The 27453-nt window shown below is 42.0% G+C and overlaps 1 protein-coding gene across 28 annotated transcripts in view; it reads left to right on the top strand.

Moving 5' to 3' along the window:
• LOC115167537 (CUGBP Elav-like family member 1) overlaps positions 1-27453 on the top strand; it is a 55667-nt gene that overhangs the window by 10927 nt on the left and 17287 nt on the right. For 24 of the 28 annotated variants that reach the window (XM_029722034.1, XM_029722032.1, XM_029722033.1 and 21 more), the window contains exons 3-4: positions 10254-10376; positions 23812-23999. In XM_029722034.1, the coding sequence (XP_029577894.1) occupies positions 10273-10376; positions 23812-23999 (292 nt within the window). In that variant the 5' untranslated portion in view covers positions 10254-10272. Of the gene's footprint in view, positions 1-10253; positions 10377-16077; positions 16164-23811; positions 24000-27453 lie in introns of those variants that run through there. The other 4 variants (XM_029722061.1, XM_029722060.1, XM_029722055.1 and 1 more) reach the window with 2 other exon arrangements.

A 27453-nucleotide genomic window follows, 5' to 3' on the forward strand; every position in this document is an offset into this window, starting at 1 on the left:
GTACCGGTAAAGTTTGTCAAAACATGTCAAACGATGTTTAACATTAATCCTCAGGTTGTCTATCGTCTAAATAATCAATAATATTTCAACCGGACAATAGCGTTTTCAATAGAAAGGAAAAACAACGAACATCACATCCGAACATCACACCTGCGGGATAGGTACAGGATGGCAACAACAACTGCCCGAGTTACACCAGGAACTCACAATCCCTCCATCAGTGCTCAGACTGTCTGCAATAGGCTGAGAGGGCTGGACTGAGGGCTTGTAGGCCTGTTGTAAGGCAGGTCCTCACCAGACATCACCGGCAACAACGTCGCCTATGGGCACAAACCCACCGTCACTGGACCAGACAGGACTGGCAAAAAGTACTCTTCACTGACGAGTTGCGGTTTTGTCTCACCAGGGGTGATGGTCGGATTCGCGTTTATCGTCGAAGGAATGAGCGTTACACCGAGGTCTGTACTTTGGAGCGGGATTGATTTGAAGGTGGATGGTCTGTCATGGTCTGCGGCGGTGTGTCACAGCATCATCGGACCGAGCTTGTCATTGCAGGCAATCTCAATGCTGTCCGTTACAGGGAAGACATCCTCCTCCCTCATGTGGTACCTTTCCTGCAGGCTCATCCTGACATGACCCTCCAGCATGACAATGCCACCAGCCATTCTGCTCGTTCTGTGCGTGATTTCCTGCAAGACAGGAATGTCAGTGTTCTGCCATGGCCAGCGACGAGCCCGGTCTCAATCCCATTGAGCACGTCTGGGACCTGTTGGATCGGAGGATGAGGGATCGGGCCATTCCCCCCAGAAATGTCCGGGAACTTGCAGGTGCCTTGGTGGAAGAGTGGGGTAACATCTCAGAGCTAGAACTGGCAAATCTGGTGCAGTCCATGAGGAGGAGATGCACTGCAGTACTTAATGCAACTGGTGGCCACACCAGATACTGACTGTTACTTTTGATTGTGACCCCCCCCCCCCCCCTTTGTTCAGGGACACATTATTCCATTTTTGTTAGTCACATGTCTGTGGAACTTGTTCAGTTTGTCTCAGTTGTTGAATCTTGTGTTAATACAAATATTTACATGTTAAGTTTGCTGAAAATAAACACAGTTGACAGTGAGGACGTTTCTTTTTTTGTTTATTTACAGTTTCATATGGAGACAAACATAAACCTTTTACCTTATAAGTAGACATAATTGCAAATGATTCAATCCTTCCAATAGGAATAATAATTTAAAAAAAAATGTAGTTACTAATTTAACTTTAATTAAATTAGTTGTCTTTTCACATGGGATGATTTCACTGAACAACAAAAGGGAATATTGAACGATCCCCAATGATCCATCACAAATCCCAAAAATGTTTTCAATGTGCATCTGTAAAATGATAGTCTAGAAACTAAAGCTTTGGTTGTCTTTCTCTGTCTTTCATGTCTTCTCCCTGGACCTCCTCAATGTCCACCTCTTGAACATCAGACTGTGAGGCCTCATCTTCACTGTCACTTTCCAACCCTGTTGAGGATGGCTTGTTGTCAGGCTCAAAAATCCTCAAATTTGCCCGGATGGCCACCAATTTTTCAACCCTTGTATTGGTCAGCCTGTTGCGTGCTTTGGTGTGTGTTCCCAAACAAGGACCAGTTGCGCTCTGAGGCGGCTGATGTTGGTGGGATTTGGAGGATGATGGAGGCAACAGAGGAAAGCGCCTCAGATCCATAAAGTCCCTTCCACCAGGTGGCTGAGGAGATATGTTGGCACGACTGCCATATTGCATCTCCATCCCAAAGCCCTTGCTTGGAAGTGTACTTCGCCAGACTGCCAAGAACCTTGCCCTCATCCAGGCCAAGGTGACGAGACACATTAGTGATGACACCATAGGCCTTGTTGATCTCTGTACCAGGCAGGATGCTCTTGCCAGCATACTTGGAATCCAACATGTACGCTGTGGCTTGTATGGGCTTCAGGCAGAAGTCTTCACGCTTTTTGATGTATTTTAGAACTACAGTTTCCTCTGCTTGGAGCAACACACCACCCCAACGTTGCTGGGCAGCTTCAATGTGGTGCTCTTCTTTGCTCTTCTTCTTCTCACTTTGCTTGGTGAGAGATTGCTGCTTTAACTTGATGACCCTTCACAAACCTAACTGTTTCCTTGGCTCTCTTGTGGAGTATATCCATTGCTTTCAGTGCCATGATGTCCTTGAGGAGCAGATTCAATGCATGAGCAGTACAGCCAATGGGTGTGATGTGAGGGTAGGACTCCTCCACCTTAGACCAAGCAGCCTTCATGTTCGCAGCATTGTCTGTCACCAGTGCAAATACCTTCTGTGGTCCAAGGTCATTGATGACGGCCTTCAGTTCATCTGCAATGTAGAGACCGGTGTGTCTGTGCTCTTGTAGAGTATTGGTTGAGGGGTGGAGATGTAGTTAATTATTCCTTGCCCACGAACATTCAACCACCCATCAGAGATGATTGCAATACAGTCTGCTTTCTCTAATTTACTTGACCTTCACTTGAACTCTGTTGAACTCTGCATCCAGCAAATGAGTAGATAAAGCATGTCTGGTTGGAGGGGTGTATGCTGGGCATAGAACATTCAGAAATCTCTTCCGATAGACATTGCCTGTGAGAATCAGAGGTGAACCAGTTGCATACACAGTTCGAGCAAGATATTCATCAGCATTTCTCCCACTACATTCCTCCATTGAGGCAAAAAAACTTCTGGTTCCAGGAGGACCATGAGCTGTTGCTTTCGATAAGGTGTCTGGTTCATCATTTTCACCTCAAATAGAAGTAGAGGGACTTTTGTCAGAGGTTCCTTGTTGTGAGCACTGAGGGAACTTTTTGCACTTGGCCAGATGATTCTTCATCTTTGTTGCATTCTTCACATATGATTTGGCACAGTATTTGCAAATGTACACAGCTTTTCCTTCTACGTTAGCTGCAGTGAAATGTCTCCACACATCAGATAGTGCCCGTGGCATTTTCCTGTAAAGATTAGAAAAAAATGTGCACTCAGTTAGCAGGCTCAAGCAAGCTAAAACACTCATGGTAGCAAAAACTAACTCGCATTTTTTCCAGTTAACAAAACAAAAAATCATGTATGTCATATAAAATATTTTCACCCCACTCAGTATTGTAATCAAAACTTACCAGAAAACATGTAGTCCTTGGCTCAGACAGTGTAGTAGTGTGGGCTCAATAGCATCTCATTAGTGTTCAAGATCTTGAGAATCAGCTGTACGTGTGATGGAAGAGTGCACTGCACATGTCATGGAAGAATGCACTGTGTATGCAGAGGGTTGCAATTCCATTGAATTGGGGATATGCCACTAGACCTGGAATTGCCTTGTGTATCCCACAACAAAGGTTCACTGTTATAAGCCACCTTTTTTTTAAATGAATTTAAGCATAATTCCTGGGCTTAACTTCCCATGGAACATTTCCAGAAGAATGTTGACCCTTTGCAACCCTAGTTGTAACCCTGCAAGACTGCCAACCTCCTTAGCAACTGTTTTATTAGTAGTGTCTATTCATGGCAACTCCCAGGTTCCTTGTTCGCTCGTCTGAATTTTCTGGACCCGTCCCCTAGTATCCCCACCTCTGTCTCTTTGGTATCCAGCTATACTGCTCCCAGTAGAGCAGAAGATTACATTTTTTTGATGGCAAAGAGAAATATATTACCCTCCATAATAGCCGTTTCCGTCTGGTTGCTGCCATTGCAGCCAAGGAGGGAGCGGTCTGCCATTAGTAGTAAATATCTGTCTTTTTTTGTGTCTTCTTTCAATGTAAGTATTTAGCAGGTGGAGAGCTACAAGACAAATGAGGATTTAACAGAACTAAATGCATTTCTTTCTGAACTGCCTCTAGCCACCGGCCTTTCCCATTTTAGTGTCTTGGTGGGTATGGTTTTACACTAGTGATCCAAAAAGTTGATCACCAGTGTAAAACCAACAACGCAACGATCCTGTTTACAGATCAAAACCAATTCACCTCATGAAAATATCTATCCTGATTCTTACCTATTTTTATCTGGACAATAGTGAGGGGGGAAAAAAAGGGCAGTTGCTTCGCGAGGTATCTCTACCTGAAAGTGCAAAAAACAAATAAAATGTTATTTGTCACGTGCTGAATACAACAGGTGTAGACCTTAACCAACAATGCATTTTTAAGAAAAATAAGAGTTAAGAAAATATTTACTAAGTAAAGTAGAATAATAAAAAAATGACAAACGATAAAATAACAATAACGAGGCTATATACAGGGGATACCAGTACCGATCTACGTGATTGATAGTTGGTATTCAGCAGTCATATAAGTATGCCGGGGCGGCAGATAGCCTAGTGGTTAGAGCGTTGGGCAAGTAACCGGAAGTTTGCAAGATCAAATCCCCGAGCTGACAAGGTAAAAATCTGTTGTTCTGCCCCTGAACAAGGCAGTTAACCGACTGTTCCTAAGCCGTCATTGTAAATAAGAATTTGAGTTGCCTAGTTAAATAAAGGTTTAAAAAAATGCCTTATTTATGTTTTAATACTACTAAAATAGGGATTTTGTCAGACAGTATAAGCCTTAGCTCTATAGAGATAAGATTATGACTTGGAATGAAATAATAAAGACCTCAAATAGAACACATTTATGCTGAACAAAAATATAAACCCAACATGTAAAGTATTGGTCTCATGTTTCATGAGCTGAAATAAAAGATCCCATAAATTATCCATACTCATAAAAAGATTCATCCTCAATTTGTGCACAAATTTGTTTACTTCCTTGTTAACGAGCATTTCTCCATTGCCAAGATAATCCATCCACCTGACAGGTGTGGCATATCAAGAAGCTGACTAAACAGCCTGATCATTACACAGGTGCACCTTGTGCTGGGGACAGTAAAAGGCCACTCTAAAATGTGCAGTTTTGTCACAACACAATGCCACTGATGTCTCAAGTTTTGAAGAAGTCTCCCAAGTTGGTGGGCCTATGCCCTCCCTGGCCCACTCATTGCTGCACCCCTGCCCAGTCATGTGAAATCCATAGATTAGGGCCTAATGCATTTATTTCAATTGACTGATTTTCCTTATGTGAACTGTACCTCAGTAAAATCATAGATATTCTTGCATGTTGCCTTTATATTTTTGTTCACTATAGTATATACACAACTGAAATATTTTAAAGTAATATGAATAAATGATGGTTAAGTGATAAGCAGTAATGGGCAGTCACTACCATCATGGGACTTTTATTAATTGTTTTGGTGCATTTAATGTTCCTCAAAAATCAGCGAAACTGAAATTAAAAACCTTGATATTTAAAAAAAATAATCAACTGCTTTTTGAAATCAGTTCAGTTTATCGCTCAGCACTATTGGACAAATACCATGCTTGCTAACGTGTACCTGTAAACCAGGGGTCGTGAACTGGCGGCCCGCAGGCCACATTTAAAAATGTTATTATCGTTTTTGGAAATTAAAGACTGTAAAGTCACTAGGAATTCACCTCAAAATGATTTTAATTTAGGAAATCTATTCCCAAGTATTTCCGCTCATAAATAGACGTGATTGTGTACCAATGTATTCAAGGTTTGAAATTATTGTTTTTGTCAAATAGCATATCTGTTTGTGCTTCCTGCGTCAATTTGCAGAGTACAAATGATAATTATGTTCTGGCCCCCCGACCATCTGCTTTAAACCCTCTGTGCCTTGTGCTTTGTACATTAACAACAATCAAGCCAGACAGCAGAGATATTAAAGTTAGATAGGACTCATTGCATGGCTATACTGAGAACAGATCAATAATTCATAGCCCAGGATTGGTGCATTGCTTGGTTCAGAAAATGAATTGGCCATGTGAAAGGATAAGGCATTCTCAACAATTATGTGTGTTGCTGGGATGGAACAGTTTTGACAACAACAAAGTGAACACATGCTTGTCTGAGATTAGAGGCCTGTGATTTTCTCTTATCTAACGTCGTTTTCACTTGAGTCATGGACAATCTGTACAATTTATAGGTGAGTAGTATCAAGGACTTTCTCTTTCTTATTGGTGTTTATTTTAAAAAACGGTGTCGTAGGAAACACTGTCAAGCTGGCAACCAAGGTCAGCTTGCAGAAGCCCAGCCCGCCACAAGTAGTCACTAGAGTGCGATGGGACAAGGAAATCCTGGCCGGCCAAACCCTCCCCTAACCCGGACGACGCTGGGCCAATTGTGTGCCGCCTCGTGTCTCCCGGTCACGGCCGGCTGTGATACAGCTTGGGATCACACCCGGGTCTATAGCGACACCTCAAGCACTGCGATGCACTGCCTTAGACCACTGCGCCATTCGGGAGACGATCTCGGTACTTTTGTATACTTTTTAGTCAGTAGTTCTGAAAGTAGTGCCCACAAGCCAAAAACGGTTCCCAAAAATAGTCCCGGACTATGTGCACCACATCATTGCTCTCTCTCGCTCTCTACTGTGTGTGCATCTTGCTAGCTGTCACTCAAATGGCAAGGGGCTGAAGGTCATTGGCCATATATCTAATTGCTAGGGGGCAGGCCCACGTGGGAGGAAAGGTAGAGAAAATGGCACTGCACGGCTTCCAGAAAACAGCTGCTTTCGACCTAGGGATTTCATGGCATAACAGTAATTATGCTCGTAGTTTATACATGTATGAACACATTGACACATCAAGACCAAAGTGGGAGGTTTAAAATTTTTAAAAAAAAATATAGATATATATATACATACATACATACATACATACATACTAGTCGCCAAAGTACCGGAGCAAGTCTTGTTTTTTTCACAAAAAATATTTAGCATCTTCAAAGTGGTAGGCATGTTGTGTAAATCAAATGATGTGAACCCCCCCCCCCAAAAAAAATGACAGAGAACTGATATTTAAAAATTTTGTGGCATTTTAAGCATTCTAGTAGTTGAAACACCTACAGTGGCTTGCGAAAGTATTCACCCCCCCTTGGCATTTTTCCTATTTTGTTGCCTTACAACTTGGAATTAAAATATATTTTTTTGGGGGGGGGATTCATATCATTTAATTTACACAACATGCCTACCACTTTGAAGATGCAAATTATTTTTATTGTGAAACAAACAAGAAATGAGAAACTAGAAAAAAATACCTTGCGCGTGCATAACTATTCACCCCCCTAAAGTCAATACTTTGTAGAGCCACCTTTTGCAGCAATTACAGATGCAAGTTTCTTGGGGTACGCCTTCCCTGTGGCTCAGTTGGTAGAGCATGGTGTGTGCAACGCCAGGGTTGTGGGTTCGATTCCCACGGGGGGCCAGTACAAAAAAGACATGAAATGGATGAAATGTATGCATTCATTACTGTAAGTCGCTCTGGATAAGAGCGTCTGCTAAATGACTAAAATGTAAATGTAAAAATGTCTCTAAGCTTGGAACATCTAGCCACTGGGATTTTTGCCCATTCTTCAAGGCAGAACTGCTCCAGCTCCTTCAAGTTGGATGGGTTCCGCTGGTGTAGAGCAATCTTTGTCATACCACAGATTCTCAATTGAATTGAGGTCTGGGCTTTGACTAGGCCATTCCAAGACTTTTAAATGTTTCCCCTTAAACTACTCAAGTGTTGCTTTAGCAGTATGCTTAGGGTCATTGTCCTGCTATAAGGTGTACCTCCGTCCCAGTCTCAAATCTCTGGAAGACCGAAACAGGTTTTCCTCAAGAATTTCCCTGTATTTAGCGCCATCCATCATTCCTTCAATTCTGACCAGTTTCCCAGTCCCTGCCGATGGAAAAACATACCCGCAGCATGATGCTGACACCACCATGTTTCACTGTGATGATGATGTTCTCGGGGTGATGGGAGTTGTTGGGTTTGTGCCAGATATAGCGTTTTCCTTGATGGCCTAAAAGCTCAATTTTAGTCTCATCTAACCAGAGTACCTTCTTCCATATGTTTGGGGAGTCTCCCACATGCTTTTTGGCGAACACCAAATGTGTTTTCTTATTTTTTTTCTTTAAGCAATAGCTATTTTCTGTCCACTCTTCATTAAAGCCCAGCTTTGTGGAGTGTATGGCTTGAAGTGGTCTGAACAGATACTCCAATCTCCGCTGTGGAGCTTTGCAGCTCCTTCAGGGTTATCTTTGGTCTCTTTGTTGCCTCTCTGATTAATCCCTCCTTGCCTGGTCCGTGAGTTTTGGTGGGTGGCCCTCTCTTGGCAGGTTTGTTGTGGTGCCGTATTCTTTCCATTTTTATAATAATGGATTTAATGGTGCTCCGTGGGATTTTCTAAGTTTCTGATATGTTTTATAACCCAACCCTGATCTGTACTTCTCCACAACTTTGTCCCTGACCTCTATGGAGAGCTCCTTGGTCTTCATGGTGCCGCTTGATTGGTGGTGCCCCTTGCTTAGTGGTGTTGCAGACTCTGGGGTCTTTCAGAACAGGCTTGTGTGTGTATATACAGTGGGGGAAAAAGGTATTTGATCCCCTGCTGATTTTGTACGTTTGCCCACTGACAAAGAAAGGATCAGTCTATAATTTTAATGGTAGGTTTATTTGAACAGTGAGAGACAGAATAACAACAGAAATATCCAGAAAAACGAATGTCAGAAATATTATAAATTGATTAGCATTTTAATGAGGGAAATAAGTATTTGACCCCCTCTCAATCAGAAAGATTTCTGGCTCCCAGGTGTCTTTTATACAGTTAACGAGCTGAGATTAGGAGCACACTTTTAAAGGGAGTGCTCCTAACCGCAGTTTGTTACCTGTAAAAAAAAAGACACCTGTCCACAGAAGCAATCAATCAGATTCCAAACTCTCCACCATGGCCAAGACCAAAGAGCTCTCCAAGGATGTCAGGGACAAGATTGTAGACCTACACAAGGCTGGAATGGGCTACAAGACCATCGCCAAGCAGCTTGGTGAGAAGGTGACAACATTTGGTGCGATTATTCGCAAATGAAAGAAACACAAAAGAACAGCAGCGGTATGAGAACCAGCACATTCTTGAGCATGCAATACGGCTTTCCTCAGTACGAAATCCTCATTGACCCGCTGTGCTGTCAGACTCGATGCTTATGGGGCTGACATCGCTGGTCCAAATGTCAGTTGTGAAGCTAATAGCAGTGACCCCCATAGCAAGTAGCTCATGGATGTGAGTTTCAACAGTACTGTGTAACTCCGATAGGCCAACATCTGAAAAATGCCGCCTACTTGGTAGTGTGTACCTGTGCTCGACCGGTCGGCGAAAGCCAACATCATCCACGACCGAGAACGGTTGATTGTCAAGGGCGATGAATTCCATTATCTTGGTGTTAATGAATTTCGCCTTTGAGTTGTCTCGCAGAAATGTACTTACTCTTTCAAATGACTGCTCGATCCACACAGCAGACATTGTGGGCTAGGTTAGAAATGCTGTGTTGCACGTGTAGCACTATATTTTTTGTGGCGTCATTACTTAATCTACCTACATTTATATAGGTATGCACGTCAGATTTGACATCGGTTTTGCACATCGGCGTTAAACTGGACATCGGGCCGATGCCGAAGTTGTCATTTTTAGCTAATATCGGCCGATTCCGATATGCTTACCAATTTATATCGTGCATCCCTACTTTAAACACTTTTTGGCATTATGGAGTAGCTATGGACATCTGCCTTGTAAACAGTCCTGAATCTTGGAGCCTTTCAACAACACAGCTAGCGAATTGTATAAGTGTATATGTCGGTGTACTTCGTGTCAGAAAGCAGTTTTTCACCTTTACACCCCAGGGTAGTTGTAATCTAACCAAATGCCTTGTTCTTAGATTGATAACACATTGACCTAGCTTCTCTCATCCCTTGACTTTGTTGTGCAAATAATTCAGAGAAGCACAAAGTAACTCAGACTAGCAATTCATTTTTTAAATGTAGGCCAAGGAGATGTCAGTATTTTTAGGTCCACTCATTTCATATCGTCTTTAACGCAATAAGTCAAATCACTCTACTCTAGTAGCTGTGCATTCTATGTAACGTTCTCTAGGTTGCCTGCCCTTGTTTGCATACAGAAAGAATGTCTATGCACAGTCTAGCCTACATGGAGTGCCTGTAATTCATTTGTTTTAAAATCATTCTTACGTGTCCAATTTTGTCATGTACATTTTGATTTCTTTCATATCTTCCACATGCACGTTACACTTTTTCCTCTGTCAAACTCTTTGTCTCAGTCACTGTAAGTCCTTTCCATCCACTGTTTGTTTTTCTTGTGACTCATGAGTATCATGTTTGTCCTGTGCTGTTTGGTGTATTTCTGTAGTGATTGTGAAAGGCACTGGATGGATAGCATCGACGCTGAAGTCTTGTACCTGTCCACGGAGCAGCATGGGCAGCCACAATGTGAGCTTCCCCACACTGCCCTGGAGGTACCCACCATGGGAGGGTAAGAACTCTTTCTCTCCCTTGCTTTTTCCCCCTTCAATGGACCCTCTGCCTACACTGGTATGCTTTGGTTTGACATGCCACACAAGGGCTAATTCACAAGGACACTATAGTAGTAGATACTAGTTGGGCCTACAAGTAGTGGTTAAGAATTGCATGGTAGTGTATCAAGATTCTAAAGTTGAAAGGCCTCAGGATGTTTCAAGCAGACATTTTAGAAAATTACTCCCGCATCTGCTATTCTATAATGTAGACACTAGTGTTGCGCTGTATACTGAAACTTCTGTACCTTTTCAATACTAGAACATGAAAAACAGTTTGGTACTGGAATTTGTATTTCGGTACTTGTGTCAAATGTGTGTCTCGGATCAACTCTATCTGCACAGCCAATGTCCCCCGTATAGTGCGAGGCACGCACTGTGCCAGCTCCACTTACTCATTGCTAGCCTGCACTAGGATTCCGGGCTGTATCATGTTAGCTCCCAACTCATGCCGCACAGAAATTGACACACTTGAATAATGCGACACTGCATGTAGAAATGTTGAAAATGTTAATACTATTTGCCAAACAATGTCCATAAAGGCTAGAACACTTTACAATGCGAGAAGATACCAGTAGCTTTCAGCTTTGTAAGATAGCTCCAGCTGTAAGCTAGCAAGACAAGTTAACATCAATTGATAATACAAATAACGCAGAACATGCTGATTTCCATCATAAACTGTTGAAGTGCGGGTTCCTCCCCCTCTTGTTTTGGGGGGTCCGGTGTGCCCCTCAGATATTTTTATGTAGAAGGACTTGAGAAGCTCAGGTGACTTTTTAAAAGGATATTTTACTCCAAAATAAATTACAATAAAATTATGCTGACACCATCTAAAATATAATTTACACTTACGGAAATGAGCGCATTAACACATTGGTGAAATGATTTGTTCAAATTTATTTGTACATATTGGACCATGCATATAGCCTATGCTTGGTCCATATTAAGAGGTATGCCGTTAGCAATAAGCATTATCACCTGTAGGCCAACTGATGCAGCATAAATAAACTACAAATAAATAAGCTGAAGCATGGGGTTAAGTATTTAAGCAATAAGGCAGAGGGGGTGTGGTATATGGCCAATATTCCACGGCTAAGGGCTGTTCTTAGGCACAAGCGGAGTGCCTGGACACCCAGCCCTTAGGTGCCTTATTGCTATTATAAACTGGCTACCAACGTAATTAGAGGAGTAAAAATATACGGTCTAATATACCACGGCTGTCAGCCAATCAGCATTCAGGGCTCAAACCCTGCGTTCAACCTATTGGGCTAGTCATTAGCCTTGTCCCAAATGTGATATTTAACTAGTTAGCATCCTATAGATTAATTTTATGTCTAAAAATGTTTTTCATAAACACAGTGAATATACTGTATTGTAGGCCAACCTGGCTAAATTGGGGTAACTGCCAACCAGGGTAATACGCCCTCTGCCTGTATTTATCACAGAAACCACTTCATGTCACAATTGCTTCCTCCCAACACTTTCCGTGGTTGCCACAACCTTTGCTCAACAACAAAAAAGTAATCTGTCTACTCACAATTTGTCGATGGCTCAATCACATTTATTTATAAAGCCCTTTTTACATCAGCAGATGTCACAAAGTGCTATACAGAAACCAAGCCTAAAACCTCAAACAACAAGCAATGCAGATGTAGAAGCACGGTGGCTAGGAAAAACTCATTAGAAAGGCAGGAACCTAGGAAGAAACCTAGAGGAACAAGGCTCTGAGGGTTGGCCAGTCCTTTTTTGGCTGTGCCAGGTTGGAGATTATAACAGTACATGGCCATTTAAGGCCAGATTGTTCAAGATGTTCAAACGTTCATAGATGACCAGCATGGTCAAATAATAATCAGCGTGGTTGTAGAGAGTGCAACAGGTCAGTACCTCAGGAGTAAATGTCAGTTCAGCATTGAGGTCGAGACAGCAGGTGCGGTAGAGAGAGAAAGTAAAAAAAAAAAACAGCAGGTCCGGGACAAGGTAGCACGTCCGGTGAACAGGTCAGGGTTCCATATCCGCAGGCAGAACAGTTGAAACTGGAGCAGCAGCATGACCAGGTTGGCTGGGTATGGCCAGGTAGTCCTGAGGCATGATCCTAGGGCTCATGTCCTCCAGGAGGGAGGGAGAGAGGGTGGCGTTTTACCCTACAATTGACCCGTTACATTTAGCCCCACTCTCCCCTATGCATTTGCAAAGAATTGCACTGCTGCTAAACTCAGTTGAAAATTGTGCAGTTCGGTATATTTATGAGTTGAGAAATAAATAAAGTTGGAATGCATAGCTGGGATCCCCCCTTTTCAACAAAGGCCATTAAAACGGCAATTTTTGCAATTGCAAGTATTGTTGTGCTTTGACTGCTTGTCCCTCCCTATGGCACTCGCAACTTGAATGCGCCTCGAGGAATATTTCTCTCGCATAGAACACACAACAAGCCAACTAGGTAAATGGATAAAATATCATATGGGGCCATCTGATTTTCCTATTCATTACTTGTTTTGTTTGCAGAGGAAAAGTAAATGTGGACAGTTCTAGCAGCATCTTCAAAGTGTGCCTCGGCAGAGTTATTATTTTGGTCTGGCAGCAATGATTTTGTGACTGCTGCGGAAACACTCATTATACTAAACTTGGTATCGAAGTCAAAATTCTAGTATCGTGACATCACTTAGACACATTGTGACAATAGCCTAGTTCTACACCACTATATGCCATTAATCAGTATGCATTCATAAGTTAGGCCAATGTCTCTTCCCCATATCATGTCTGTCTGTGTAGTCTACTTGTTGTCCCCCACGATGAAATCGGGAAGGGGACTGTGGATCTGTCTCCATCTGTTAGTGCTTTCGTATATTAGTTTGTTCGTATGTGATATCTCTGACAGCACTGGGACGATTTTAACCCACTAGAGTCGATGTCCGCGCCACCGTGGAAATCTAATTAGCATATCAAAAAATCCACATAAATCTGTCCGTTTTAAACTAGGGATTTTTTTTGGCATTGGATCTGTCTCAATCCACCGCATCTGCCGATGTCGCACTTCCGCATCTGCGGTGAAAGGTGACAGATGGAGCGGTATTTGTCAGACCATGAGACATTTTGAAAATCCTTCTCACAAAATCGTCGGAAGCATCCGAACAGTTTGGACTACAAACTATTTTGTTTTAAACTAGACTCTCATCCCCCCCCCCCACAAGCGGCTATAGCCGATCTGCCAACTTCTGTCTGTAGCGTCCAAACTGTTGCTTCTCTCACATTTTGTGCACAAATTTGTTTACATCCCTGGTAGTGAGCATTTCTCCTTTACCAGGATAATCCATCCACCTGACAAGTTTGGCATTTCATGACGCGGATTAAACAGCATGATCATAACACAGGTGCACTTTGTGCTGGGGATAATAAAAGGCTGCTCTAAAATGTGCAGTTTTGTCACAACACAATGTTGCAGATGTCTCAAGTTTTGAGGGAGCGGGCAATTGGCATAATGACTGCAGGAATGTCCACCGGAGCTGTTGCAGGAAAATGTAATGTTAATTTCTCTACCATAATCTGCCTCCAATGTCGTTTTAGAGAATTTGGCAGTACATCCAACCGACCTCACAACCGCAAACCACAGGTAACCACGGCAGCCCGGGACCTCCACATGCGGCTTCTTCACCACAAACTGTCAGAAACCGACAACAAGCTCATCTTGTTGTCCTCACCAGGCTCTTGACCTGACTGCAGTTTGGCATCATAACTGACTTCAGTGGGCAAATTCTCACCTTCGATGGCCACTGGCACGCAGGAGAAGCGTGCTCTTCACAGATGAATCCTAGTTTCAACTGTACCGAGCAGACGTCGTGTGGGCGAGCGGTTTGCTGATGTTAACGTTATAAACAGAGTCCCATGGTGGCGGTAGGGTTATGATATGGGCAGGCATAAGCTACAGAAAACTAACACGATTGCATTTTATTGATGGCAATTTGAATGCAGCAGAGATACTGTGACAAGACCATGAGGCCCATTGTTGTGGCATTCGTCCGCCGCCATCACCTCATGTTTCAGCATGATAATGCACGGCCCCATATCGCAAGGATCTGTACACAATTCCTGGAAGCTGAAAATATCCCAGTTCTTCAATGGCTTATAAACTCGCCAGACATGTCACCCTTTGAGCATTTTTGGGATGCTCTGGATCTGTGTGTACGACAGCGTGTTCCAGTTCCCGCCAATATCCAGCAACTTCGCACAGCCATTGAAGAGGTGTGGGACAACATTCCACAGGCCACAATCAACAGCCTGATCAACTAACTATATGCGAAGGAGATGTTGCGCTGTATGAGGAAAATGGTGGTCACACCAGATACTGACTGATTTTCTGATCCACGCCCTTACTTTTTTTTAAGGTATCTGTGACCAACAGATGCAAATCTGTATTCCCAGTCATGAAATCCAAGTGTTAGGGCCTAATGAATTTATTTCAATTGAGTGATTTCCTTATATGAACTGTACCTCAGTAAAATCATTGAAATTGTTACATTTTACATTGTATCTTTTTGTTCAGTTTAGATGTATCTCATAATGTTCCCACATAGACATTGCTTTCATCAAACACTTGTGTGCGTGCATGCTTCCCACCAAACCAGGAACATTCCCACATGCTATATCTCAGACCACACTGGGCCTATTTTGACGAAACTTGGGTGAATGATGCGTCTTTCCATAGAGATCTGGCATTTATAAAATGTCACTGATTTGCCCAAGGCGGGAGCTATAGTAATTATCTGAAATGTGTTACAATGTTTCCCTTGGGCCAACTGAGATATTCTATAGAAATGGTCAAGAAAGCTTGAAAGCAGTGTTTTCTATAATTTAAGTGGGGCGTATTAAATCGTAATAGTGGTTTTGAAACCCCTCTGGTTGTTGTGATGGCGCTAACAAAAGAAAGGGAAAGGTTATAGAGCCATCCACTGCCCAGGTTGTTTACACAGGTTGCCCTCCTTGTTTGTGTTCACTGTCATGCCTGTAGGTTTCCTAAGGTCAGGGGTTAGGGTGGGGAGTTAATGCGACCAATGTCATATGACCCAGCCCCCCCCCACCGCCACAGAACAACAGGGTGACCGAGTCCCAGTGCCGGAACCTGATTGTCTCCCAGCCTCATATTAGTGCAGGGATTACAAGCTCGCTCCCGTTCCCCATTCATTCCGGACAGTCACTCGTCCTTATCAGCATCAATCTGACACTCTATTTATCTGACGCTGCACCCAGTTCTGCTTGGCTAAGAGAAATGCTCACAAAAAGCCCCAGCCCATCAGCACTTTTTTTGTGGAACCCAGGGCCACAGCTTTTAGTGACCTGCCTACTCTTCTGTTAATCTAGACCCAGTTTGTTGGACAGTGAGGATTTGTTGTGTGTTCTACTCTGGTTCAAAGTTTCACCGTTGTCCAATTAATTGAATTTGTTGGTTCTTTACCATTTTTTGTTAGTTCTTGTAGTTTTGCATCAGTCTCCATGTAGTTTCGCCATAGTTTTTCCACAACAGCCTCTCCTATGCTTCTTTCCACAAGTTCACACTCTTGAAGAAAAGTTTCTGAGCAGGCTCTAGTAGTTTGCAGTGTATCTTGCCTTTTTTTCTGGTGTGAAAAAGTGAGTTGTCTTTTCCTTTTTTTTTTTTACTTTGGAAAAGGGGAGAAATACAAAAACATGGCCTCTTTTAAACTGGATTTTTTGCCTGAGATGATGGTGGACCATTGCTCTTTGAATTCTAGTCCTGTGTAAGTCATTTTTCTTCTTTCTAGCAATGGGTTAATAGCCTATTGCTAAAGTGCTTTTCAGAAATGGATTTGAGGTTTAGTTTTTTACATTAGTTTTGGTGTCATGTTGGGGGGGTAGGCTATAATGTTACTTGTTTGATATATTGGATCCACCTCGTATTCAGTCGTGTTTTCAGCATCAGTCTATACTGATACTCAATTTCTTGATCTGTAGTTTGGTCCCAGCTTGTGACATGACATTTTTGTGCTTGCCATAATGTTCCATTCCAAAACTTGGTGCTTTAAATTGAATATGTAGATGTCGAATGGGAAAACGGTAGAAGAGCGTGTTTTCAACAGGCGCATAATCCCCAAGTGGCCCCCATAATGGTTCAGTCTGTATTCCGTATGCAGTGTAGTTGGATTTTATTAATTTAGCTGCTGCTTTTATCTAGATCGACTTTCAATCAGTAGTTATTGTACATGTCAGACTTTAAAACAAGTATCTTTGGCTGAAGTTTATGCATACTGTAGACTACATATTTTGTGGTCTAACCCATGTCATTGCCATGGTTCTGTCAATTTCTCTACAGGGAAATCATTAGGAAGGTTTGTTGCTTATTCTTTGTTGATCTTGTGTTTTTTTATTTACTTCTAAATATCTTTTCATTTTAGCTTTGCTTAGATGTAACATGCACATTAAAGCTTTAGAGTGTGAAGTGAATAAATAGGCTACTACCAGGTATTGTCATACATTTGAAACTAAAGCAGGTTAGAGCTTATGGTTAGACTTTAGGTTTGAGCGGTAACCATATTTTCATACCTTACTACCTTACCAGTACCATACATGGTTTTACCGGTGGTGCACACAAGGGGTGCAATTATTTTTTTCCAAAGGTAAAAATAGCCCCAAAAAATGTATGTTACCAAAATGCTAACAAGTTGTTAACAAGAACTAAGGCATTCCAAATAGCGGATGCTAGGTAAGTGCTAACAAGCGCATGTGAACATAAACTAATTGCAAGGACAGACAAAGTATATTTTTGGGGTCACATACGCCACATAGGTGCAGTGAAATGTGTTGTTTTACAGGATCAGCCATAATAGTACGGCACTCCTAGAGCAAATGACGGTTAAGTGCCTTGCTCAAGGGCACATCGACAGATTTTTCACCTTGACAGCTCGGGTATTCGAACCAGCGACCTTTCGCTAACTTGCCCAACGCTCTAAACACGAGGTAATGTTAAAAGGCTACTCACAGTTTTCTGCACGGAATAAACAAGTATTAGAAAGCATATAGTCGAAGTCGGAAGTTTACTTACACTTGGGTTGGAGTCATTCAAACTCATTTTTCAACCACTCCACAAATTTCTTGTTAACAAACTATTGTTTGGCAAGTCGTTTAGGACATCTACTTTGTGCATGACACAAGTAATTTTTCCAACAATTGTTTAGACAGATTATTTCACTGATAATTCACTATCACAATTCCAGTGGGTCAGAAGTTTACATACACTAAGTTGACTGTGCCTTTTAAACAGCTTGGAACAGTCCAGAAAATGATGTCATGGCTTTAGAAGCTTCTGATAGGCTAATTGACATCATTGGAGTCAATTGGAGGTGTACCTGTGGATGTATTTCAAGGCCTACCTTCAAACTCAGGGCCTCTTTGCTTGACATCATGGGAAAATCTAAATAAATCAGCCAAGACCTCAGAAAAAGAATTGTAGACCTTCACAAGTCTGGTTCATCCTTGGGAGCAATTTCCAAACGCCTGAAGGTACCACGTTCATCTGTACAAACAATAGTACGCAAGTTGGAAGGAGACGTGTTCTGTCTCCTAGAGATGAACGTACTTTGGTGCGAAATGTGCAAATCAATCCCAGAACAACAGCAAAGGACCTTGTGAAGATGCTGGAGGAAACAGGTACAAAAGTATCTGTATCCACAGTAAAACGAGTCCTATATCGACACAACCTGAAAAGCAGCACAGTAAGGAAGAAGCCACTGCTCCAAAACCGCCATAAAAAAAAGCCAGACAACGGTTTGCATCTGCACATGGGGACAAAGATCATACTTTTTGGAGAAATGTCCTCTGGTCTGATGAAACAAAAATAGAACTGTTTGGCTGTAATGATCATCGTTATGTTTGGAGGAAAAAGAGGGAGGCTTGCAAGCCGAATAACACCATACCAAGCGTGAAGCACGGGGGTGGCAGCATCATGTTGTGGGGGTGCTTTGCTGCAGGAGGGACTGGTGCACTTCACAAAATAGATGGCATCACGAGGCAGGAAAATTATTGTGGGGGGGGGGGGAGTATTTGATCCCCTGCTGATTTTGTACATTTGCCCACTTACAAAGAAATGATCAGTCTATAATTTTAATGGTAGGTTTATATGAACAGTGAGACAGAATAACAACAACAAAAAAATCCAGAAAAAAATGCATGTCAAAAATGTTATAAAATGATTTCCATTTTAATGAGAGAAATAAGTATTTGACCCCTCTGCAAAACATGACTTAGTACTTGGTGGCAAAACCCTTGTTGGCAATCACAGAGGTCAGACGTTTCTTGTAGTTGGCCACCAGGTTTGCACACATCTCAGGAGGGATTTTGTTCCACTCCTCATTGCAGATCTTCCTCAAGTCATTAAGGTTTCGAGGCTGACGTTTGGCAACTCGAACCTTCAGCTCCCTCCACAGATTTTCTATGGGATTAAGGTCTGGAGACTGGCTAGGCCACTCCAGGACCTTAATGTGCTTCTTCTTGAGCTACTCCTTTGTTGCCTTGGCCGTTTGTTTTGGGTCATTGTCATGCTGGAATACCCATCCACGACCCATTTTCAATGCCCTGGCTGAGGGAAGGAGGTTCTCACCCAAGATTTGACAGTACATGGCCCCGTCAAATGATGCGGTGAAGTTGTCCTGTCCCCTTAGTAGAACAACACCCCCAAAGCATAATGTTTCCACCTCCATGTTTGACGGTGGGGATGGTGTTCTTGGGGTCATAGGCAGCATTCCTCCTCCTCCAAACACGGCGAGTTGAGTTGATGCCAAAGAGCTCCATTTTGGTCTCATCTGACCACAACACTTACACCAGTTGTCCTCTGAATCATTCAGATGTTCATTGGCAAACTTCAGACGGGCATGTATATGTATTCTTGAGCAGGGGGACCTTGCGGGCGCTGCAGGATTTCAGTCCTTCACGGCGTAGTGTGTTACCAATTGTTTTCTTGGTGACAATGGTCCCAGCTGCCTTGAGATCATTGACAAGGTCCTTCCGTGTAGTTCTGGGCTGATTCCTCACCGTTCTTATGATCATTGCAACCCCACGAGGTGAGATCTTGCATGGAGCCCCAGGCTGAGGGATATTGACAGTTCTTTTGTGTTTCTTCCATTTGCGAATAATCGCACCAAATGTTGTCACCTTCTCACCAAGCTGCTTGGCGATGGTCTTGTAGCCCATGCAGGTCTACAATCTTGTCCCTGACATCCTTGGAGAGCTCTTTGGTCTTGGCCATGGTGGAGAGTTTGGAATCTGATTGATTGCTTCTGTGGACAGGTGTCTTTTTTACAGGTAACCAGCTGCGGTTAGGAGCACTCCCTTTAAGAGTGTGCTCCTAATCTCAGCTCGTTAACTGTATAAAAGACACCTGGGAGCCAGAAATCTTTCTGAGAGGGGGTCAAATACTTATTTCCCTCATTAAAATGCAAATCAATTTATAATATTTCTGACATGCTTTTTTCTGGATATTTTTGTTGTTATTCTGTCTCTCACTGTTCAAATAAACCTACCATTAAAATGATAGACTGATCCTTTCTTTATCATTTTACATTACATTTTAGTCATTTAGCAGACGCTCTTATCCAGAGCGACTTACAGTAGTGAATGCATACATTTCATACATTTTATTTATTTTTGTTCTGGCCCCCCGTGGGAATCGAACCCACAACCCTGGCGTTGCACACATCATGCTCTACTAACTGAGCCACAGGGAATGACCAGTGGGTAAACGTACAAAATCAGCAGGGGATCAAATACTTTTTTCCCCCACTGTATATTGACGCAACATCTCAAGACATCAGTCAGGAAGTTGAAGCTTGGCTGCAAATGGGTCTTCCAAATGTCAATGACCCCAAGCGAACTTCCATAGTTGTGGCAAAATGGCTTAAGGACAACAAAGTCAAGGTATTGGAGTGGCCATCACAAAGCCCTGACCTCAACCCTAGAGAAAATATGTGGGCAGAACTGAGGAAGCGTGTGCGAGCAAGGAGGCCTTACAAACCTGACTCAGTTACCCCAGCTCTGTCAGGAGGAATTGGCCAAAATTCACCCAATTTATTGTGGGAAGCTTGTGGAAGGCTACCCAAAATGTTTGACCCAAGTTAAACAATTTAATGTCAATGCTACTAAATACTAATTGAGTGTAAGTGAACTTCTGACCCACTGGGGATGTGATGAAAGAAATGAAAGCTGAAATAATCATTCTCTCTACTATTATTCTGACGTTTCACATTCTTAAAATAAAGTGGTGATTCTAACTGACCTAAGACGAGGAATTTTTACTAGGATTAAATGTCAAGAATTGTGGAAACTGAGTTTAAATGTATTTGGCTAAGGTGTATGTAAACTTCAACTGTATATCTTAATCAAGCAAGGGATTGTCTCTGCTGTTACCAAGATTCAGAAGCTTGATCTTGCAATAGCCACTTGGCTAGCAAGTTAGCAAACCAAATAAACAGCTGGAGAGAATTTAATTTGGCACATTTTAGAAAGTTAACTTAATAGTTATAACATATAGCTGACAAACAGTTGTGAATGTCATAGAACTAAGTGTAACTTCATCACCTCACTTAAGTTGCACTGCACAGGAGTGACTCCCCTCACAAAGATCCCATTTGCTCATTGTACTTCTTTGTAAACAACCACCTGACTGGCTCAATCAACTGTTTGGTAAACTTCATAATGAAAAATAGTCAGGTGAAATGAAGAACGCAATCTGTTTTATCCATTAACCTTGTGCACACGTTTACTGTATTTTTTCAAATTTTAAACATTGATTACAAAAATAATTTCTATGGAATTGAAAATCATAGCATGTGTATTTCAAAATGCCACAGTATACCGCCCAACCCTATTATAGCTTATGGTTGGTTTGCCTATTTGAGGCCATTTCTAGAATATATTTGCATATTATTCAGTGATCTAATGGTTGTTTGTGTTATGAGTACAACAGAAATAGAACCAGGTTGAATGATTTTCACAAACCGGGCTTAATTGAAGGGCACAGATTTACCTTGGACAAGAATGTCCTTCAATGACTAAAAAATGACATTTCAAAAGGCAATTTTGTTTTCCGTTGAGATCATATTTCCTGGTATCCTTAAAGTGATACTAAAGGATTTTGGCAATTCGAGTCCGATGAACTCGTGGATATAATTCTTACGTCTGCGTGCAGTTTGAAGGAAGTTGCTAACTAGCATTAGCGCAATGTTTCGAAAGTCTATGGAAACTACCTCTTAACTTCCTTCATACTGGATGCAGAGACATAAAAATGGTATCCATGAGTTAATCTGAATTTGGGGATGTAGTTAAAGGGTATCATTGCCAAAATCCCGAATTATCCCTTCAAGTGCTCATAAAATGGTGTCCTTAGATCTATCGCTTTACGTATTTCTCGGAACGTGTTCCGTGCTCTCTCGGTCTTTCTCAATGTACAGTGCATTCAGAAAGTGTTCAGACCCCCTTCACTTTTTGAACATTTTGTTGCATTACAGCATTATTCTATAATGGATTAAATAAATGTTCCTCATCACTCTACACACAATACCCCATAATGACAAAGCAAAAACAGGGTTTTAGACATTTTTGCTAATTTATAAAAAATTTAAAACAGATCTGAGTATTCAGACCCTTTGCTATGAGACTCGAAATTGAGCTCAGGTTCATCCTCTTTCTATTGATCATCCTTGAGCTGTTTCTACAACTTGATTGGAGTTGCCCTGTAGTAAATTAAATTGATTGGGCATGATTTGGAAAGGCGCACATCTGTCTATTTAAGGTCCCACAGTTGACAGTGCCTGTCAGAGCAAAAACCAAGCCTTGAGGTCGAAGGAATTGTCCGTAGAGCTCCGAGACACGATTGTGTTGAGGCACATATTTTTATTTTTACTAGGCAAGTCAGTTAAGAGCAAGTTCTTATTTTATAATGACGGCCTAACCCGGACGACGCTGGGCCTATTGTGCGCCGCCCTATGGGACTACCGATCACAGCCATTTGTGATACAGCCTTGGATCGAACCAGGGTCTGTAGTGACGCCTCTAGCAGTGAGATGCAGTGCATTAGACCGCTGCGCCACTGGTTGGATGGGGAGCGTCGTTGCACAGCTATTTTCAGGTCTCTCCAGAGATGTTGGAATGGGTTCAAGTCCGGGCTCGAGCTGGGCCACTCAAGGACATTGAGACTTGTCCCGAAGCCACTCCTGCGTTGTCTTCGTTGCGTACTTAGGGTCGTCGTTGTCCTGTTGGAAGGTGAACCTTTCTAAAATTTCTAAAAACCTGTTTTTGCTTTGTCAATATGGGGTATTGTGTGTAGGTTGATGAAGGGGAAAAAACAATTGAATCCATTTTAGAATAAGGCTTTAACATTTCAAAAAATATGGAAAAAGTCAAGGTCTGAATACTTTCGGAATGCACTGTAAATCCTACCAACTTCAAAAGATCTAATATCACTATCATTCTCCTCTCCCTCAATTTCCTTGATTATGCCGCTTTCTTGTTTTAGGGATATCCTCTAAACCTACCTTCTGGCCTATTTTTAGTAATGGATCATCCTATTATCAATCATTAGTGCTCACCTATCCCCCCACTTGGGTACCTTGAAATATTCTTGTCCTATTTGAAATCTTTTGTGCAATCTCAATAAATCCGTCTTACATTTGTTTGAAATGTGATATAGGCTTAAACACTGAATATGATCGGTGTCTGAATGCATAAAAATACAATTAGCCTAGTCAGAATTTGACTACTTTATTAGGTTAAACAGTCTTGATTGGATTTCTCTGATGATATGAAGGTCGGTGTTTGTCAACTGAAAACCTAGTTGGTTTGTGCTTGCACAAATTCAAATGATATTTAAATGGCTTTTATATTAATTCATACACATTATGGATTTGACAAGGATAGACTTGATGTTCTTTTGTTCTGTGCAGCCTTCAATATTACATTAAATAAATCATTGTTTGGTTATGAAAGATCAGATCTCCCAAAACGAATGTCACATTCAAGATCATTCTCTTTAGAGCTATTGGTCTTAGTTGCATAGGTCATTTCTCTGCTGGAAGCATGCATTTGGTGCTGTATGCATTTTAGAATGTTTCCTCAGTCACATCACCTCTTTCAACTGACACTTAACAACTTTAGTTGACTACAAGTAATGCAGTGCTACTAAAATAGTCTACACTTGATTGTACCTTTCTGCAAAACAGCCCTTGCTCAGAAAATGCCATTTTGTGAAGCTTCCAGCTGCTTAGTGTATTATGCAATTGTTATTTCCAGCAGGGACATATTGAATGTACCACTGGAGAAGACTGCTTGTAAATGTAGCTTCTGTTGCCCTAGTTCACGTCAGTCAGCCATTTTTTAACAACCGTTCTCTTTCTCTCTCAGGGCAAAGAAGATGAATGGGACCCTGGACCACCCGGACCAGCCCGACATCGACGCTATCAAGATGTTTGTTGGCCAGATCCCACGGTCCTGGGCAGAGGAACAGCTGCGGGAGCTTTTTGAGCCTTACGGCGCCGTCTACGAAATCAATGTGTTGCGTGACAGGAGTCAAAACCCCCCACAGAGCAAAGGTGACAGTGCTGTCTTGAGTTCTTCACAAGAGGTGTCCATTACACTTCTTCACCCTATCCAGAGTTCCCTGCCTTTTTTATATGTATTGGCTGTGTTGCTGAATTCTCTGGAATCCTTTTTCCGATAGCTAAACAACAGAAGCTTCTGCCTATTTGCGGTATTCTCTACTTTACTACTCCCTCCGCTACCACAGCATATCAAACAAGCAGGACTCAGACAGGCAGTCTAAATAGCGATTTAATGTTATTTTTTTGCAACATTGTCTGAGCTGGAGGAAGATTGCCAGTCAAAATAGATGTTATTTTTTCAGTTTAACAGATGTATGTTAATTGGTTAAAACGCAGATTGGTTTTGCTCCAATGCAATGTGTATACTGCGCCCTACTTGTGCAACTGCAATATCATTAGTTACAACAGACCTGAGAAAGTTGTACCCTACATTTTAAATTAGCCTACAAAATATGTATACAATACCAGTCAAAGTTTTGGTCTTTTTTCTAAATTTTGACTAATAGTGAAGACATCAAAACTATGAAATGGCATATATGGAATCATGTAGTAACCAACAAGTGTTAAACAAATCAACATGTATTTTATATTTGAGATTCTTCAAAGTAGCCACCCTTTTCCTTGATGACAGCTTTGCACATTCTTGGCATTCTCTCAACCAACTTCACCTGGGATGCTTTTCCAACAGTCTTGAAGAAATTCCCACATATGCTGAGCACTTGTTGGCTGCTTTCCTTCACTCTGCGGTCCAACTCATCCCAAACCATCTCAATTGGATTGAGGTCGGGTGATTGTGGAGGCCAGGTCATCTGATGCAGCACTCCATCACTCTCCTTCTTGGTCAAATAGCTCTTACACAGCCTGGAGGTGTGTTGGGTCATTGTTCTGTTGAAAAACAAATGATAGTCCCACTAGGCGCAAACCAGATGGGATGACATATGTATCTCTGCAGAATGCTGTGGTAGCCATGCTGGTTAAGTGTGCCTTGAATTCTAAATGAATCACAGACAGTGTCACCAGCAAAGCACCATCACAACACCACCTCCATGCTTCACGGTGGGGACCACACATGCAGAGATCATCCGTTCACCTACTCTGCGTCTCACAAAGACACGGCGGTTGATACCAAAAATCTCAAGTTTGGACTCATCAGACCAAAGTAGAGATTTCCACCGGTCTAATGTCAATTGCTCGTGTTTGTTGGCCCAAGCAAGTCTTATTATTGGTGTCCTTTAGTAGTGGTTTCTTATCAGCATTTTGACCATGAAGGCCTGATTCACGCAGTCTCCTAGCAACAGTTGATGTTGAGATATCACTTACTTGAACTCTGAAGTATTTATTTGGGCTGCAGTTTCTGAGGCCGGTAACTCTAATGAACTCATCCTCTGAAGCAGAGGTAACTCTGGGTCTTAATTTCCTGTGACGGTCCTCATGAGAGCCAGTTTCATTATAGCACTTGATGTTTTTTGCGACTGCACTTGAAGAAACGTTCAAAGTTCTTGAAATTTTACAGATTGACTAACCTTCATGTCTTAAAGTAATGACGGACTGTCGTTTCTCTTTGCTTATTTGAGCTGTTCTTGCCATAATATGGACTTGGTCTTTTACCAAATCGGGCTGTCTTCTGTATACTACACCTATCTTGTCACAACACAACCGATTGTCTCAAACGCATTAAGAAGGAAAGAAATTCCGCAAATTAACTTTTAACAAGGCACACCTGTTATTTGAAATGCATTCCAGGTGACTACCTTATGAAGCTGGTTGAGAGAATGCCTAGAGCAGGCCTGGGAAATTGTTTTCCATGGAGGGCCACATAGGACTATATTTTTGCCTCCGCGGGCCAGAATCATATTACAGGATTATACGTTATGTGTATGGCTGTGTGACAGATATATCTACTGTAAATCACGATCAGATATGCTACTTATTAAACTTTTTTTAACATGCACAGAAATATACCACATCCATGTTCTCCTTTTGGTAGGTATTTTCATTATTAAACATGCAATGAACTACATGGAGGGAAAAGTACACTGCATTCAGCACCACAGACATAACTCTTGTTAACAGGCATGCACAAGAAAGAGAGAGCTCAACATTACATTTAAACTACTCAATCAGTGTGGAGTGAAGTCTCTGATGGGCATTGACTAGAGCAGTGAAGTCCGGTATAGTTACCGACGTTGCTATTCGCAGGATTTCTGAGAGGTGAGAGTCAGTAAGAGATGAGCGATCTTATATTTCATCACTGAAAATGTCTGTTCACATAGGTTGACCATAACAGTACAAAAATCTTCTGAGCATAACTCCTAATCTTTGGGAAGTTTTGTTCATCAAGTGATTCATAGGACCTCGTCAGTGACCATTGTTTTGAATAGTTCTCCAATCACTGCATCACACTGAAGATCGATAAGCTCAAGTTGCAGGTCAGTGGGAGCGTTATTCACATTGAAGGTGAAAGGAGAGGAAACCAACAGCGTGTCATTTTCCAACACTTTGAAATCCTCAAAACAATGAGAACTCACCGTTCAAGCACGCAGCGGCGATGTATACTTCTCCCGCTGGTCATCTGATAGGGAACAGACTAGTAGTGTAGGATGGTGGGTGAGATTGTTGGCTTCTACTTGTCGGGTCAGGAGGAGTAATTTTCCCTTGAAGGCTTTGGCAAGGCTGCACATCTGATGTGCAAAAAGGCCCTTCCCTTGTAGTTTGGAATTCAGTTCATTCATGAGGGCCATGATGTCCACGGTGAAGGCAAAATCAGCCAACCATTCTTTATCTTGCAGTTGAGGGAAATCCACATATTTTCCTTTCATTTGCAAAAACTCAGCCATCTCCGACTTCAGGTCCCACACCCTTTTAAGCACCTTCCCCAAACTCATCCATCTCACGTTTGTGTGGTAGGGGGAGATCTGCATGACCCAACTCTGTCTCTTCCAACAGTGAGACAAACTGCCTGTGGTTTAAAGATTTTGCTCTTATGAAGTTTACCACTTTAGTGACTATCTACAACATGGCTCATTTTCAGAACACATTTACAGAGCACCTGATGAATAATGCAATGCAGGAAAATCATTTTCTGATCTGGGTTCAGCTCAGCTACTTGATCTTGTCTTTCAACTGTTGTTCCATATTCTCAGCAATGTCCTCAACACGCTGTCACTGTTCGTCTTGACAGGGAAACATTTTCAAACAGCTCTTTCTTGTCGGGGCAAAGTATTGCTGCAGAGTCAATTAAACATTCTTTAATGAATTTGCCCTCAGCAAATGGCTTGCTATGTTTAGCAATTTTGTGGGACAGTTCAAATTTTAATTGTATTTGTCACATGCCCCGAATACAACTGGTGTAGACCTTACAGTGAAATGCTTACTTACAAGCCCTTAACCAACAATGCAGTTTTGCAAAAATACCTTGAAGTAAGAAAAAAAAATATATAATAAT

Source organism: Salmo trutta, chromosome 29 (genome assembly GCF_901001165.1).
Source record: "Salmo trutta chromosome 29, fSalTru1.1, whole genome shotgun sequence".
NCBI classification, from domain to species: Eukaryota; Metazoa; Chordata; class Actinopteri; order Salmoniformes; family Salmonidae; genus Salmo; species Salmo trutta.